At 44.8% G+C, this 17918-nt stretch overlaps 1 protein-coding gene across 6 annotated transcripts in view; it reads right to left on the bottom strand.

Moving 5' to 3' along the window:
* USP9X (ubiquitin specific peptidase 9 X-linked) overlaps window positions 1–17918 on the bottom strand; it is a 500932-nt gene that overhangs the window by 292092 nt on the left and 190922 nt on the right. For all 6 annotated transcript variants that reach the window (XM_063955597.1, XM_063955592.1, XM_063955595.1 and 3 more), the window contains exon 6: window positions 15430–15648. In XM_063955597.1, the coding sequence (XP_063811667.1) occupies window positions 15430–15648 (219 nt within the window). The remainder of the gene's footprint in view (window positions 1–15429; window positions 15649–17918) is intronic.

Raw genomic sequence — 17918 nt, 5'->3', positions numbered from 1 at the left:
GGCATGCATATGTGGGGATGAGGGCTACAATAGGCTGTCAGTCCGTACTGAGCCTCACCAGCAATCCTGGGTTATTAGGAAACGGACTATGTCAGAGAATATAGCATAGTTGATGTTAAAGTGAGCTTGCTTTCTTATGTACAAGACCCATAAGCTGGCATGCTCCGCATGGTTTAATATATGTTAAACAAAAACGAAATGCAAGTTTCTGACAGCCTAAGTATGGTCATATAATCCTCATGCCCTCCCTCCTATGGTCGCATATCATTATACATAACTATGTATCTGAGGGTGTCTCTGAGTATACATAAGCATCAGATTGTTGGTTATTCTCCTAAGATAAGCTATCACATAAATGTACGATACATGGGCAGATAAATTAGGTGCTTTTAGAACAACACATTAGTATTAGCGGCGCACGGCTACACCAATGCGCATTTCGCTCTTTGTTAGAGCTTCTTCTGGGCTGTAGCGTCCGGCGCCCGCCTCCTCATGCAGTTTATACCGTGGGGGGACCAATCGTCATGTCCGCTGTATTCACATCTCACTGTCATTGGCGGGCGGGGGATTTTCAAACCTCCCGTCCGTTTCTCAGACTTGCGGTATAGGCAATTAATCCTCATGCCTAATTCGTTTACCCTCCACAAAGGGGGGAACATCGTCCTTTGGAGCAAGGAACTTTATTTAAAGGAGGCATATAGGCAACTTTCAGATATCTCAACGTACAAGAGATTGATATTTAATCCGACAGCGAATTTTCTAAAGGAGTATAATACTCGTTAGCAATGCATTACAGGATGAGATAATTACTAAAACAGGAGCTGACTATCTCGAAGTTAAAGATTCAAAGGTACCTACCTTGAATATGTTACCTAAAGTACACAAGTGTAAAGAATGCCCGCCTGGAAGACCGATAATATCAGGTATTGATAGTATGGCCGAAAAAGCCAGTATCTTTATAGATCTAAACTTAAGAAGCTTCGTACTAGAATTACCCTCGTATATACGAGACTCTATGGATGTACTCAATAAACTTGAAAATATCCACTTACAACCCAATACATGGCTATGCACGTGTGATGTCGAGGCATTATACACGAGCATTAGCCATGATATTGGAATAAGAGCTGTTAAATACTTTCTCAGCATGGGCAGACACCAAGATTTTGATGACTTCCTACTACAATTGTTGAACTTTGTATTAACCAAAAACTTCTTCTTATTTGATGACAAATACTTCCTTCAAGTGCGGGGCACCGCTATGGGGAGTACTTGTGCCCCGACATATGCGAATATATACTTGGGATGGTGGGAGAAGGAGTGGGTTTTTAATGACGTCAATGCCAAGCACACGGAACACATAAGTTGGCACAGATTCATAGACGATATTTTGATCATTTAGGAGGGAGAGAAGGAGAACCTTGAAGAGTTCATATCAATTTTAAATGATAATGAATTCAATCTGAAATTAACATCTGAGATCAGTCAGGAGAGCATAACCTTCCTAGATCTTATTATCCATGGTCCCCTCATGGTATAAACTGCATGAGGAGGCGGGCGCTGGACGCTACAGCCCAGAAGAAGCTCTAACAAAGAGCGAAATGCGCATTGGTGTAGCCGTGCGCCGCTAATACTAATGTGTTGTTCTAAAAGCTCCTAATTTATCTGCCCATGTATCGTACATTCATGTGATAGCTTATCATCTTAGGAGAATGACCAACAATCTGATGCTTATGTATACTCAAAGAAAGAGACACCCTCAGATACATAGTTATGTATAATGATATGCGACCATAGGAGGGAGGGCATGAGGATTATATGACCATACTTAGGCTGTCAGAAACTTGCATTTCGTTTTTGTTTAACATATATTAAACCATGCGGAGCATGCCAGCTTATGGGTCTTGTACATAAGAAAGCAAGCTCACTTTAACATCAACTGTGCTATATTCTCTGACATAGTCCGTTTCCTAATAACCCAGGATTGCTGGTGAGGCTCAGTACGGACTGACAGCCTATTGTAGCCCTCATCCCCACATATGCATGCCTCTTATTATAACTGCATAACATAATTTATGGAATTTATGCAAATGATGTGAATAAGGGGACTGGTATATTCAATTCCCCATCATTTACCCTAAATCATAAGAAGCAGCAATTGATATTATATCTATCATACATATGAGAAATATATGGTTATAGAACATAGTTTGAAACAGAGTGAACACTTCAGCATCATTCGTGGTTAAAGAATAAGAAGCAATCACATCTCTAAATCTGTGCAGTACAGGAAGACTGGCAGATTGCCAAGAATTTATACTGATACATATGCAGCAACATTTGTTGCCAGTCCCTGCACATAATGCAGTGTGTATTTGAAACCTATCACTGTCAGAGGAATGAGTGGATACAATGTCAACATGACACACAGAGTAGTGGGAAATGTAAACATATTATTGTCTATAAATAAATAAATAAATACAGTGTTGACACTAAAACCTGGACAGGAACTGTAATTTGTTATTTCTTTTCACACTGCCAAATGTAATATAAGTGTGGTACACTCAAAACGATTACATTGTTCATGTATAGGTATAGCATAGCAAAAACATTTGGGTAGAAGAGCACTATACTGATATTCACTAGGTGCATATATATAAATAATTGGAGCTTAGAACACTTATACTCATCATAAGAGTGATACAAAATATACAAGATATAACAAGCGGCACACGATTTGGTTTTAACAATTTTATTTTATTCAACATTTCACACAAGACAGAAATCTGTCTAATAAACATTTCTTTTTTTCTTGTTTTTCTATTTCTAAACAAAAAATATTTTTTTTATATTTTGCTTTGTATGGCCTAATATTCAGGCCATTATAATACCGTATGGGAGATCATGCATATAGGATGATAATCCATGTGGGTATTGGTACCTTATGTTTATAAAGATTGATAAATTATTAAAGTAAAAATACTATAGATTAGATTCATGAAGGGGGCAGAGTGCACCCAGACAAACTGATCTCTGTCACAATTATTCTTCTTTGTATACATTTACTATGACATGCAAGAAATCACTGGCTAGTACATGGAAAACTGACAAATAGGGGCTGATTCATTTGTTTTGGGAGTCTAATTTTCTTGTGTAAATGGGACTGTTCAGAACCCCAAATGTCACAATCCAATTGTAGTTTGAGTGCACATGCATATCGCGCCCAAACAAACAGGGTTTAGCTGTGTAAAACGGCTAAACCAGTCTAGAGTCCTGCTTTGGCCTTCCGCCCAAAGTGCCGACTTAGTGCACATTTCTTATGGCACCTCAGGAGGTTAAAGAAATGTCCTCCCCGTGGCTACCAGGCATCTAAACGGAGCAACAATTGAATTGCGCCATTTTTCTGCCCCTAGTAGTAGCCACGGGGTAAAAATTTAATCGGCCACAGTTTCCCAGGTTACTAATGAACCCTGTATAAATAAATGGATTAAAAACAGAAGAATGACAAGTGATAGTAGCAGAAATAAAATCACATGTAAAAAAAAAAATTACAGTATGGTTTTGTTACCAATGTCAGAGGGTTGCATGCGTTTTTTTGCTCATCTATACAGTAGAGTGAACATACCCTATCAGGTTTCTCAACTAACTTAAAAGGCAGGGTAAAAATAAAATGTTTAATTTACCTATCCCTGAAACAATCTCCTTCCATTTATGTGCATCCTTTTACAATAAATTTGTCGCTTAAAAAAAAACCCAAAACACCATGTTAAACAAAATAGTCATTTTATGTATGTCAATGATACAACCTGATATCAAACACACACATTGTACACAATTCAATTCATTGACAATTGAATAGCACCGGTAAGTAGCTCACGGTGCTATTCAATATGGCGCTGTGTGACACCCAAGTACGGGATTTCTTCTCTTATCCCCCTGGGGTGCTAGCAGAAATTCGCCAAAAGTGTCGGTGCGATGCTGATTTCTGCCCTTAGCGTGGCAAAAACAGCGCTGTACTGGGCACTTAAGTCGGAGAATGCCTGTTCTCTCGACAAAACACCCTGTTTAGTCCGGGAGAACAGGCATTTTCCGACTTACAAAGTGCTTGCAGGGTGTGGGAAAACTTATTGGGCGCTAGAAAGGAACCAGGCAGCCTGGGATACACCTACGGGGTTTTCCTTCTTTACCCCAAGAAGTATAAATGTAAGAGGATGGTGGTGTACCTTGGGCGCCTACCCTTTCTGTGGTCTTATGAGAGGGCCAAAACAATGGTCACCTTATAACATGGGTAGATGTATATGTGCAAGTGTGATTTGAAAACTGATAACGTAAAGTGTTGTATAAAATTAACACATATTGGATGGATCTACGGCTACCGGACCAAAGAAGGAATACCGATTGTTCATCCATCTGACACCGACCTGTGGTAAACTTGGGAGCCAGAGCAGGGTGAAGTCTGGACCACCCTGCTTATTACAAAACCTACGGCTCCGCAGCTACCTCACTGGTACGTTTCTGCTTTGTTTGAACAAAACTGTACGAGTATTGTCATCCATCCGGGGACATTGACCCATTATTAAGCTTAGGAGCCTGAGCAGGGTGAAGCTTGGACCACCCTGCCCTATTTAACACCTGCGGCTCCTAGCTTACCTTATTGGTAAGCTTTTATAAGTTGTTTTATATGTAATTGTGTATTAAATATGTGTTAATTTTATACAACACTTTACGTTATCAGTTTTCAAATCACACTTGCACATATACATCGACCCATGTTATAAGGTGACCATTGTTTTGGCCCTCTCATAAGACCACAGAAAGGGTAGGCGCCCAAGGGTACACCACCATCCTCTTACATTTTCCGACTTACCACTGCGCTGTATTGAATAGCGCCTATTCCCGGTGCTATTCAACTTTCACTGAATTGAATCATGCCCATAGAAACTATTTTTGTTGTTTTTTTTTAATTTACGAGTTGGTTGTAATGGGACTATACCCCAAATGTAGATAAATACCCCAACCATTTTCTAGGGGCAAAGAAAGAAAAAAAATTTAAAAAAGAATACTTAAAATATATTAAAACTAAAAAAAAAAATTTTTTTAAAAGCTATTTTGACACAACCATTGTATACGCTGCTCCAAAAAATAAATGGAACACTTAAACAAAGCAATGTAACTTCAAATCATACTTCTGTGAAATCAAACTGTCCACTTAAGAAGCAACACTGATTGACAATCAATTTCACATGCTGTTGTGCAAATGGAATAGAGAACAGGTGGAAATTACAGGCAGTTAGCAAGACACCCCCAATAAAGGAGTTGTTCTGCACGTGGTGACCACAGAACACTTCTCAGCTCCTATGCTTTCTGGCTGATGTTTTGGTCACTTTTGAAAGCTGGCGGTGCTTTCATTCTAGTGGTAGCATGAGACGGAGTCTACAACCCACACAAGTGGCTCCGGTAGTGCAGCTCATCCAGGATGGCACATCAATGCGAGCTGTGGCAAGAAGGTTTGCTGCATCTGTCAGCGTAGTGTCCAGGGCATGGAGGAGCTACCAGGAGACAGGCCAGTACATCAGGAGACGTGGAGGAGACCGTAGGAGGGCAACAACCCAGCAGCAGGACCGATACCACCGCCTTTGTGCAAGGAGGAACAGGAGGAGCATTGCCAGAGCCCTGCAAAATGACCTCCAGCAAGCCACAAATGTGCATGTGTCTACTCAAACGATCAGAAACAGACTCCATGAGGGTGGTATGAGGGCCCGACGTCCACAGGTGGGGGTTGTGCTTACAGCCCAACACCGTTCCGGATGTTTGGCATTTGCCAGAGAACACCAAGATTGTCAAATTCGCCACTGGCGCCCTGTGCTCTTCACAGATGAAAGCAGGTTCCCACTGAGCACATGTGACAGACGTGACAGAGTCTGGAGACGCCAAGGAGAACGTTCTGCTGCTTGCAACATCCTCCAGCATGACCGGTTTGGCAGTGGGTCAGTAATGGTGTGGGGTGACATTTCTTTGGGGGGCTGCACAGTCCTCCATGTGCTCGCCAGAGGTAGCCTGACTGCCATTAGGTACCGAGATGAGATCCTAAGACCCCTTGTGAGACCATATGCTGGTGCGGTTGGCCCTGGGTTCCTCCTAATGCAAGACAATGCTAGACCTCATGTGGCTGGAGTGTGTCAGCAGTTCCTGCAAGACAAAGGCATTGATGCTATGGACTGGCCCGCCCGTTCCCCAGACCTGAATCCAATTGAGCACATCTGGGACATCATGTCTCGCTCCATCCCCCAACACCACGTTGCACCACAGACTGTCCAGGAGTTGGCGGATGCTTTAGTCCAGGACTGGGAGGAGATCCCTTAGGAGACCATCCTCCACCTCAACAGGAGCATGCCCAGGCGTTGTAGTGAGGTCATACAGGCACGTGGAGGCCACACACACTACCGAGCCTCATTTTGACTTGTTTTAAGGACATTACATCAAAGTTGGATCAGCCTGTAGTGTGTTTTTCCACTTTAATTTTGAGTGTGACTCCAAATCCAGACCTCCATGGGTTAATAAATTTGATTTCCATTGATCATTTTTGCGTGATTTTGTTGTCAGCACATTCAACTATGTAAAGAACAAAGTATTTAATATTATTTCATTCATTCAGATCTAGGATGTGTTGTTTAAGTGTTCCCTTTATTTTTTTGAGCAGTGTAAATGGAGCCCTTTCTCTCCTTTTCCACTTAACACAGACTGTAAACATTACAGGCAGAAATTGCTAAATTAGGCTTTAACATGATGACAATACAATTAGTATATGGTATAAGATGCCAGTGACTATTTGGGAATTATTGAGAATGAGGATGTCACAGTAACATTAAAGCATGTTAAGTGGAGGCTGTTTAACGTGTCATTTTTGCAACTGCAGCTTTTAGTTGCAACGGTGGATATATTTGGTTGGCCTACGTTATGGACATTTCAATTCAAATCATTCACTGGTACAATTACTCCTTCTAATGTGCTAATCTATAGAATATATTTGCATGGCCTTCTAGTTAGAGTTGACAGACACAGGCATTGTGCATGATCTAAAAGCCTGCATAATTGTCCTTTAGCTGATAGTTGAACCAGTAATGTAAGCAAGGACTTGTACAAAAGCACACACTTTGACAAGCTTGCACTTCATGCCAGTTTCAGCATTAACTGCAGTGTTAGCAAGCATTAATGTGATGCACTTTGTACACTAAGCTGCAGGGATGCTTTGAGAGTATACTTTGAATGCTCTGTTAAAAGGACAAAGTACAATGTAAGGGCTTCACTTTTATCCACTTTTTTTCAAGTGTATACAAACCAACTGCTAAACACTTTACTGGTAAAGTACGTTTCTTTTTGGTGTGAAGTCAGTAAACATTGAGAGGTAAACTCAACATTATGTTCATCAACCAGTATAAAAAAAAAAAAAGCTCTACTTAATAATACTAATACTGTGGGCGGTTTCCAATTAGCCACACTAAGTTGCTTATCCAGAGCTAAAGTATTACCCCCAAGGCTGGCACTTATCAGTGCATTTCTTTCGCCTGAAGGTCCCAGATAAGTCACCAAGCTTTCTGCAGCCGCGGGAAGAAAAAAAAAATAGGTCCGTGGGTTTTCACAAATAGAATGTGTTTCCATGCGAAAATAGGAAATTTTTGGCATGGAAAAAATGGGCTATAATTGGATAGACTGATAAAAGCCTATTTTGTGCGAACAATTACCGCAGCTAATATTATGGGGTATATGCAATTGTGGTCGAATTCCCGAAAATGTCGAAAAACGGGACATTTTCGCCCCCAAAAAAAAAAAAAAAAAAAATCGACAATGCAATTCAGTACTTTCCTTCAAAAAAAACGGACTTTCCAAATGCGACTTTTTGAAATTCGACATTTCTGCAATGGTACAAATGCGGCAATTCGCCAAAAGTATATTCAATTGAAGTTTGGAAATTCGACAACAGTGCTTTTAGACAGTAAATTCGTCATTTTCAATCCGCCACACTTTGGTGGCAGAATCTAATAAAAAAAATTTAAAACATGTTTTTTTTGGTGTTTTTTTTTATTGGTAATAGCATATCTATTTATATTAGAAGGGATTAGGTACTTGGTTTGTCTATTTTGGAGGCACAAGTATTATTTATATATTTTTAAAAATATTATTTATTTATTTATTTATTTTTTAAATGGAATGGTAAAAATCAGAAAAAACATTGCGTGGGGTCCCCCCTCCTAAGCATAACCAGCCTCGGGCTCTTCGAGCCGGTCCTGGTTCTAAAAATCCGGGGGGGGAAACTGACAGGGGATCCCCCGTATTTTTAAAACCAGCACCGGGCTCTGCGCCTGGTGCAAAATATACGGGGGACAAAAAGAGTAGGGGTCCCCCGTATTTTTTACACCAGCATCGGGCTCCACTAGCTGGACAGATAATGCCACAGCCGGGGGTCACTTTTATACAGCGCCCTGCGGCCGTGGCATTAAATATCCAACTAGTCACCCTTGGCCGGGGTACCCTGGGGGAGTGGGGACCCCTTCAATCAAGGGGTCCCCCCCCAGCCACCCAAGGGCCAGGGGTGAAGCCCGAGGCTGTGTCCCCCCCATCCAAGGGCTGCGGATGGGGGGCTGATAGCCTTGAGAAAATTGAAAGTATTGTTTTTTCCAGTAGTACTACAAGTCCCAGCAAGCCTCCCTGCAAGCTGGTACTTGGAGAACCACAAGTACCAGCATGCGGGAGAAAAACGGGCCCGATGGTACCTGTAGTTCTACTGGAAAAAAAATAAGAATTTACTCACCGGTAATTCTATTTCTCGTAGTCCGTAGTGGATGCTGGGGACTCCGTCAGGACCATGGGGAATAGCGGCTCCGCAGGAGACAGGGCACAAAATTTAAAAGTTTGACCACTAGGTGGTGTGTACTGGCTCCTCCCCCTATGACCCTCCTCCAAGCCTCAGTTAGGATACTGTGCCCGGACGAGCGTACACAATAAGGAAGGATTTTGAATCCCGGGTAAGACTCATACCAGCCACACCAATCACACCGTACAACTTGTGAAAAGATGGCTCACAACAATAAACAACCCGATTTTTTTGTAACAATAACTATGTACAAGTATTGCAGACAATCCGCACTTGGGATGGGCGCCCAGCATCCACTACGGACTACGAGAAATAGAATTACCGGTGAGTAAATTCTTATTTTCTCTGACGTCCTAGTGGATGCTGGGGACTCCGTCAGGACCATGGGGATTATACCAAAGCTCCCAAACGGGCGGGAGAGTGCGGATGACTCTGCAGCACCGAATGAGAGAACTCCAGGTCCTCCTTAGCCAGGGTATCAAATTTGTAGAATTTTACAAACGTGTTCTCCCCTGACCACGAAGCTGCTCGGCAGAGTTGTAATGCCGAGACCCCTCGGGCAGCCGCCCAAGATGAGCCCACCTTCCTTGTGGAGTGGGCATTGACAGATTTAGGCTGTGGCAGGCCTGCCACAGAATGTGCCAGTTGAATTGTGCTACAAATCCAACGAGCAATCGTCTGCTTAGAAGCAGGAGCACCCAGCTTGTTGGGTGCATACAGTATAAACAGCGAGTCAGATTTTCTGACTCCAGCCGTCCTTGAAATATATATTTTCAATGCTCTGACAACGTCCAGCAACTTGGAATCCTCCAAATCGCTAGTAGCCGCAGGCACCACAATAGGCTGGTTCAGGTGAAACGCTGATACCACCTTAGGCAGAAAATGAGGACGCGTCCTCAATTCTGCCCTGTCCGAATGGAAAATCAGATATGGGCTTTTATACGATAAAGCCGCCAATTCCGACACTCTCCTGGCTGAAGCCAGGGCCAGTAGCATGGTCACTTTCCATGTAAGATATTTCAAATCTACCGATTTGAGTGGCTCAAACCAATGGGATTTGAGAAAATCCAAAACTACATTGAGATCCCACGGTGCCACTGGGGGCACAACCGGGGGCTATATATGTAGTACTCCTTTTACAAAAGTCTGGACTTCAGAAACTGAAGCCAATTCTTTCTGGAAGAAAATCGACAGGGACGAAATTTGAACCTTAATGGACCCTAATTTGAGGCCCATAGATAATCCTGTTTGCAGGAAATGTAGGAATCGACCCAGTTGAAATTCCTCTGTCGGGGCCTTCCTGGCCTCACACCATGCAACATATTTTCTCCAAATGCGGTGATAATGTTGTGCAGTCACCTCCTTCCTGGCTTTGACCAGGGTAGGGATGACCTCTTCCGGAATGCCTTTTTCCCTTAGGATCCGGCGTTCAACCGCCATGCCGTCAAACGCAGCCGCGGTAAGTCTTGGAATAGACACGGTCCCTGCTGAAGCAGATCCCTTCTTAGAGGTAGAGGCCACGGATCTTCCGTGAGCATCTCCTGAAGTTCCGGGTACCAAGTCCTTCTTGGCCAGTCCGGAGCCACTAGTATCGTTCTTACTCCCCTTTGCCGTATAATTCTCAGTACCTTGGGTATGAGAGGCAGAGGAGGGAACACATACACTGACTGGTACACCCATGGTGTTACCAGAGCGTCCACAGCTATTGCCTGAGGGTCTCTTGACCTGGCGCAATACCTGTCCAGTTTTTTTGTTGAGGCGGGACGCCATCATGTCCACCATTGGTCTTTCCCAATGGACTACAATCATGTGGAAGACTTCTGGATGAAGTCCCCACTCTCCCGGGTGAAGATCGTGTCTGCTGAGGAAGTCTGCTTCCCAGTTGTCCACTCCCGGGATGAACACTGCTGACAGTGCTATCACATGATTTTCCGCCCAGCGAAGAATCCTTGCAGCTTCTGCCATTGCCCTCCTGCTTCTTGTGCCGCCCTGTCTGTTTACGTGGGCGACTGCCGTGATGTTGTCCGACTGGATCAACACCGGCTGACCCTGAAGCAGAGGTTTTGCCAGGCTTAGAGCATTGTAGATTGCTCTTAGTTCCAGTATATTTATGTGAAGAGACGTTTCCAGGCTTGACCACACGCCCTGGAAGTTTCTTCCTTGTGTGACCGCTCCCCAGCCTCTCAGGCTGGCATCCGTGGTCACTAGGACCCAGTTCTGTATGCCGAATCTGCGGCCCTCTAACAGATGAGCACTCTGCAACCACCATAGCAGAGAGACCCTTGTCCTTGTCGACAATTTTATCCGCTGATGCATCTGCAGATGCGATCCGGACCATTTGTCTAGCAGATCCCACTGAAAAATTCGTGCATGGAATCTGCCGAATGGAATCGCTTCGTAAGAAGCCACCATTTTTCCCAGGACTCTTGTGCATTGATGCATAGACACTGTCCCTGGTTTTAGGAGGTTCCTGACTAATTCGGATAACTCCCTGGCTTTCTCCTCCGGAAGAAATACCTTTTTCTGAACAGTGTCCAGAATCATCCCTAGGAACAGCAGACGTGTCGTCGGGATCAGTTAGGATTTTGGAAAATTCAGAATCCACCCGTGCTGATGGAGCACTACTTGAGTTAGTGCTACTCCGACCTCCAGCTGTTCTCTGGATCTTGCCCTTATCAGGAGATCGTCCAAGTAAGGGATAATTAATACGCCTTCTCTTCGAAGAAGGATCATCATTTCGGCCATTACCTTGGTAAAGACCCTGGGTGCCGTGGACAATCCAAACGGCAGCGTCTGAAACGGATAAGGACAGTTTTGTACCACGAACCTGAGGTACCCTTGGTGTGAAGGGCAAATTGGGACATGAAGGTAAGCATCCTTGATGTCCAAGGACACCATAAATGTACAGGTTCAGAGATTTCAGATTTAGAATAGGTCTTACCGAGCCGTCCTGCTTCGGTACCACAAATAGCGTGGAGTAATACCCCTTTCCCTGTTGTAGAAGGGGTACCTTGATTATCACCTGCTGAGAATACAGCTTGTGAATGGCTTCCAATACCGTCGCCCTGTCTGAGGGAGACGTTGGCAAAGCAGATTTTAGGAACCGGCGAGGGGGAGACTTCTCGAATTCCAACCTGTAACCCTGAGATACTACCTGCAGGATCCAGGGGTCCACCTGCGAGTGAGCCCACTGTGCGCTGAAATTCTTGAGGCGACCCCCCACCGCCCCTGAGTCCGCTTGTAAGGTCCCAGCGTCATGCTGAGGCCTTTGCAGAAGCCGGGGAGGACTTCTGCTCCTGGGAAGGGGCTGCTTGCTGCAGTCTCTTACCCTTTCCTTTGCCTCGGGGCAAATATGAATGTCCTTTTGCTCGCTTGTTCTTATAGGAACGAAAGGACTGCGGCTGAAAAGACTGCGTCTTTTTCTGCTGGGAGGGGACTTGAGGTAAAAAGGTGGACTTCCCGGCTGTTGCCGTGGCTACCAAATCCGATAGACCGACCCCAAATAATTCCTCCCCTTTATACGGCAATACTTCCATATGCCGTTTGGAATCCGCATCGCCTGACTACTGTCGTGTCCATAGACTTCTTCTGGCAGATATGGACATCGCACTTACTCTTGATGCCAGAGTGCAGATATCCCTCTGTGCATCTCGCATATAAAGGAATGCATCCTTTAATTGCTCTATAGTCAATAAAATACTGTCCCTATCCAGGGTATCAATATTTTCAGTCAGGGAATCCGACCAAGCCACCCCAGCACTGCACATCCAGGCTGAGGCGATTGCTGGTCGCAGTATAACACCAGTATGTGTGTATATACTTTTTAGAGTATTTTCCAGCCTCCTATCAGCTGGATCCTTGAGGGCGGCCGTATCAGGAGACGGTAACGCCACTTGTTTGGATAAACGTGTGAGCGCCTTGTCCACCCTAGGGGGTGTTTCCCAGCGCGCCCTAACCTCTGGCGGGAAAGGGTATAACGCCAATAACTTCTTTGAAATTAGCAGTTTTTTATCAGGGGTAACCCACGCTTCATCACACACGTCATTCAATTCCTCTGATTCAGGAAAAACTACAGGTAGTTTTTTCAGACCCCACATAATACCCCTTTTTGTGGTACTTGCAGTATCAGAGATATGCAAAGCCTCCTTCATTGCCGTGATCATATAACGTGTGGCCCTACTGGAAAATACGTTCGTTTCTTCACCGTCGACACTAGATTCGGTGTCCGTGTCTGGGTCTGTGTCGACCGACTGAGGCAAAGGGCGTTTTACAGCCCCTGACGGTGTTTGAGACGCCTGTACAGGTACTAACTGGTTTGCCGGTCGTCTCATGTCGTCAACCGACTTTTGCAGCGTGCTGACATTATCACGTAATTCCATAAACAAAGCCATCCATTCCGGTGTCGACTCCCTAGGGGGTGACATCACCATTACCGGCAATTGCTCCGCCTCCACACCAACATCGTCCTCATACATGTCGACACACACGTACCGACACACAGCAGACACACAGGGAATGCTCTGATAGAAGACAGGACCCCACTAGCCCTTTGGGGAGACAGATGGAGAGTTTGCCAGCACACACCAAAGCGCTATAATTATATAGGAACAACCTTATATAAGTGTTGTTTCCTTATAGCTGCTTAAATATATATAATATCGCCAAAAAATGCCCCCCCTCTCTGTTTTTTACCCTGTTTCTGTAGTGCAGTGCAGGGGAGAGCCTGGGAGCCTTCCTAGCAGCGGAGCTGTGTAGGAAAATGGTGCTGTGTGCTGAGGAGATAGGCCCCGCCCCCTATTCCGGCGGGCTCTTCTCCCGGTTTTTCTGAGACCTGGCAGGGGTGAAATACATCCATATAGCCTCATGGACTATATGTGATGTATTCTTTTTAGCCAGAAAGGTATTAACATTGCTGCCCAGGGCGCCCCCCCCAGCGCCCTGCACCCTCAGTGACCGCCGGTGTGAAGTGTGCCTGAGCGCAATGGCGCACAGCTGCAGTGCTGAGCGCTACCTCATGAAGACTGAAAAGCCTTCAGCCGCCGGTTTCTGGACCTCTTCTTACTTCGGCATCTGCAAGGGGGTCGGCGGCGCGGCTCCGGTGACCCATCCAGGCTGTACCTGTGATCGTCCCTCTGGAGCTAGTGTCCAGTAGCCTAAGAAGCAAATCCATCCTGCACGCAGGTGAGTTCACTTCTTCTCCCCTAGGTCCCTCGTTGCAGTGAGCCTGTTGCCAGCAGGACTCACTGAAAATAATAAAACTATCAAAACTTTTACTCTAAGCAGCTCTTTATGAGAGCCACCTAGATTGCACCCTGCTCGGACGGGCACAAAAACCTAACTGAGGCTTGGAGGAGGGTCATAGGGGGAGGAGCCAGTACACACCACCTAGTGGTCAAACTTTTAAATTTTGTGCCCTGTCTCCTGCGGAGCCGCTATTCCCCATGGTCCTGACGGAGTCCCCAGCATCCACTAGGACGTCAGAGAAAATACCCAAATAAAAACAGGACACGCACACCGTGATAGTAAAACTTTATTTCACACATGTCGACACATACATACTTACCTATGTTCACACGCCGACCTCTGTCCACTTGTCCAAGTAGAATCCACGTGTACCTGTGAATAAAATTATACTCACCTGATCCAGTGTCCAGATTATATTCCACGTACTTGGCAAAAAAAAAAAAAAAACGAACACCCGGACCAAACGGACTGAAAGGGGTCCCATGTTTACACATGTAACCCCTTTCCACGAATGCCGGGACCCCACGTGACTGCTGTCACAAAAAGGTCCCTTCAGCCAATCAGGAAGCGCTACTTCGTGGCACTCACCTGATTGGCTGTATGCGCGTCTGCTGGCGCATCCCTGCTACAGCCTTCAGCAGAGTGAACGGGTCAGAATGACTCCCTTAAAGAGTACTTTGACAACAAGTGTGATTGTTTTGTTTCTCTGTCTAGCTTTTAGGTCTTGAATAATCTAATGGGTTATATAGGCCGCATGAAACACAACATATTTTACTAGTCCAAACTAAAACAGAACTAGTTACTTGGACAAGATACACTGGTAAAAACTCAAATTAATAATAATAATAATTTATTATTATTATTATTATTATTATTATTATTTATTCCACTGTCAAGTTACCCCAAAGACTGCTTAATCATCTATTCAAGTCACAAGGACATTCTCAAAAAAGTGGAGCAGTTACAACTCCAGGGGCGCTAGATAGGGGGCATCATTGCAACTAAAATTAGTTTACTACATAAAATGTACAGCGGGCAGAAAAAAAATCATTTAATCACAGGTGTAAAACAAAAGTGGGCTTATCACATTCCCCCGGAGCACATGCAACCCTGCTAGCTGTAACAAGGTAGTTACATTTAAAAAAATATTTAAAAAAGTTCCATGGCATTATTCTTCAATACATTTGGAAATAAGGGATTTCAAATGTTTCTTCTTCTAACAGTTTATCGCCTTCTGGAGACAACAGATGCAGAAACCAATATAAACGCAATAACCATGAGGCAACTACTGCTCAAGTTCAGATAATACTCACTTTCGGAGAACGTGGGTCAGGAGGACGGGCAAACAGCTCATCTTCTGCTAGTTGTACTCCAGCTGGAACGGTCTCTGATGGACGTGTACCATTGTAGATGTGAAATTTACAATGAGGATTTAAGGCCATAGCAAGAAGTTCAAGAAGAGGAAACCAATCCTGGGAAAGCTTGGCTACACATAGTTCCACAAGGCGATGAGTGTTGTTAATAATACACCTCTGTTTAGAAATAGGTAAAAATACTATTAGAATCATGACTGAATGAGGACATCTGACTATACGGTTGTAAATCTAGACCTAAACAGGTTACAAATACTGCCTGGTCATAAACATATCTGTACACTACTTTAAGCAAAAAAATACAATTGGAGATACAGATGTGCCCTTATACATCAATGCTGCAGTCATGCCAAATAGCCCCTCTCGGTGGACAAGATGCCATGAGGCCCTACCCCCCCCCCCCCCCCACCCCCACCCCCACCCCCACTGCTATGGCAACCTGACCCAGCAAATTGCCAGGTCAGGGAGACAGTTGTTAGGGTCAAATGCCGGGTCCCACCAGTTTCCAGTTACTGGGTTGTACCCGGCATTTGTGATGTGAAAGGGGTATAAGAGGTATAAAACATTAAACCATTCACAAGACAACTGTTTACATAACAGAAATCAAACCGAGTAAAATGTGAGAAATAAAAATAGGATTTTGGTTACCTACCCGTAAATCCTTTTCTCGTAGTCCGTAGGGGATGCTGGGGTCCACATTAGTACCATGGGGTATAAACGGGTCCACCAGGAGCCATTGGCACTTTAAGAGTTTGAGTGTGTGGACTGGCTCCTCCCTCTATGCCCCTCCTACCAGACTCAGTCAATAAACTGTGTCCGAGGAGACTGAAATCTTTGAGAGAAGGATTTAACACAGATAGTGGCGAGATTCACACCAACTCACACCCACAAGGCACATCAAGCTAACTTAGCTTGAAAACTCAGCAACCGCTGAAAAATTACTTACCAAGTAAAAATGCAGTACTCAACTAAAACGAAGTTGTACTGGACCAAATAACGATAGCAGGAAAACAAAGTGCTGGGCAGGCGCCCAGCATCCTCTACGGACTACGAGAAAAGGATTTACCGGTAGGTAAGCAAAATTCTATTTTTTCTCTTACGTCCTAGAGGATGCTTTTGTCCACATTAGTACCATGGGGATGTACCAAAGCTCCCAGAACGGGAGGGAGAGCGCGGAGGCTCCTGCAGAACTGATTGGCCTCTGATAATCTGAAGTTCAGTCAAAGTATCGAACTTGCAGAACTTTGCAAACGTGTTCAACCCTGACCAAGTTGCAGCTCGGCAAAGTTGCAAAGCCGAGACACCCCGGGCAGCCGCCCAGGAAGACCCCACCTTATGAGTGGAGTGGGCCTTAACAGACGTAGGACACGGCAATCCTGCCGTAGAATACGCATGCTGGATAGTGAATCTGATCCAACGAGAGATCGTCTGCTTAGAAGCAGGACACCCAATTTTCTTGGGATCATACAGGACAGAGAGTCTAATTTTGTGTGACGAGCAGTCCTCTTCACATAGATTTTCAGAGCCCTTACAACATCCAAGGACTTTGATGAAATTGAGGAGTCAGTAGCCACTGGCACCACAATAGGTTGGTTGATATGAAATGCAGACACAACCTACAGAAGAAACTGCTGGCGTGTCTGGAGCTCAGCTCTATCTTCGTGGAAGATGAAGTATGGGCTTTTACAGGACAAAGCCCCCAATTCCGACACACATCTAAGCAGAAGCTAAGGCCAACAACGTGACAGCCTTCCATGTAAGAAATTTGACCTCAACCTCCATAGAGGCTCAAACCAGTCCGATTGGAGGAACGGCAAGGTCCCAAGGAGACGTAGGCAGTACAAAGGGAGGTTGGATGTGCAGAACTCCCCTCAAAAAGGTCTGCACCTCAAGGAGGGCAGCCAATCGTTTCTGGAAGAAAATGGATAGGGCCAAAATCTGGACCTTCATAGATCCCAACCTGAGGCCCATATCCACACCGGCTTGTAGGAAGAGGAGAAACCGTCCCAGTTGAAACTCCACCGCAGGAAATTTCTTGGACTCACACCAAGATACATATTTTTTCCAAATTCAACGGTAATGTTTAGACGTTACTCCTTTCCTAGCCTGTATCAGGGTAGGAATAACCTTGTTTGGAATGCCCTTTCGAGCTAGTATCAGGCGTTCAACTTCCATGCCGTCAAACGTAGCCGCGGTAAGTCTTGATAGGTGAACGGCCCCTGCTGCAGCAGGTCCTCCCGAAGAGGAAGAGGCCTCGGCTCTTCTTGCAGTAGATCCAGAAGGTACGCGTACCAAGCCCTTCTTGTCCAGTCTGGAGCAATGAGTATCGATTAAACCCTTGTTCTCCTTATGAGCTTTAGAACTCTTGGGATGAGTGGAAGTGGAGAAAACACGTACACCGACTGGAACACCCACGGAGACACTAGGGC

This window comes from Pseudophryne corroboree, chromosome 2, assembly GCF_028390025.1.
Source record: "Pseudophryne corroboree isolate aPseCor3 chromosome 2, aPseCor3.hap2, whole genome shotgun sequence".
In the NCBI taxonomy this organism is placed as follows: Eukaryota; Metazoa; Chordata; class Amphibia; order Anura; family Myobatrachidae; genus Pseudophryne; species Pseudophryne corroboree.
This window is presented reverse-complemented; position numbering and strand designations above follow the sequence as displayed.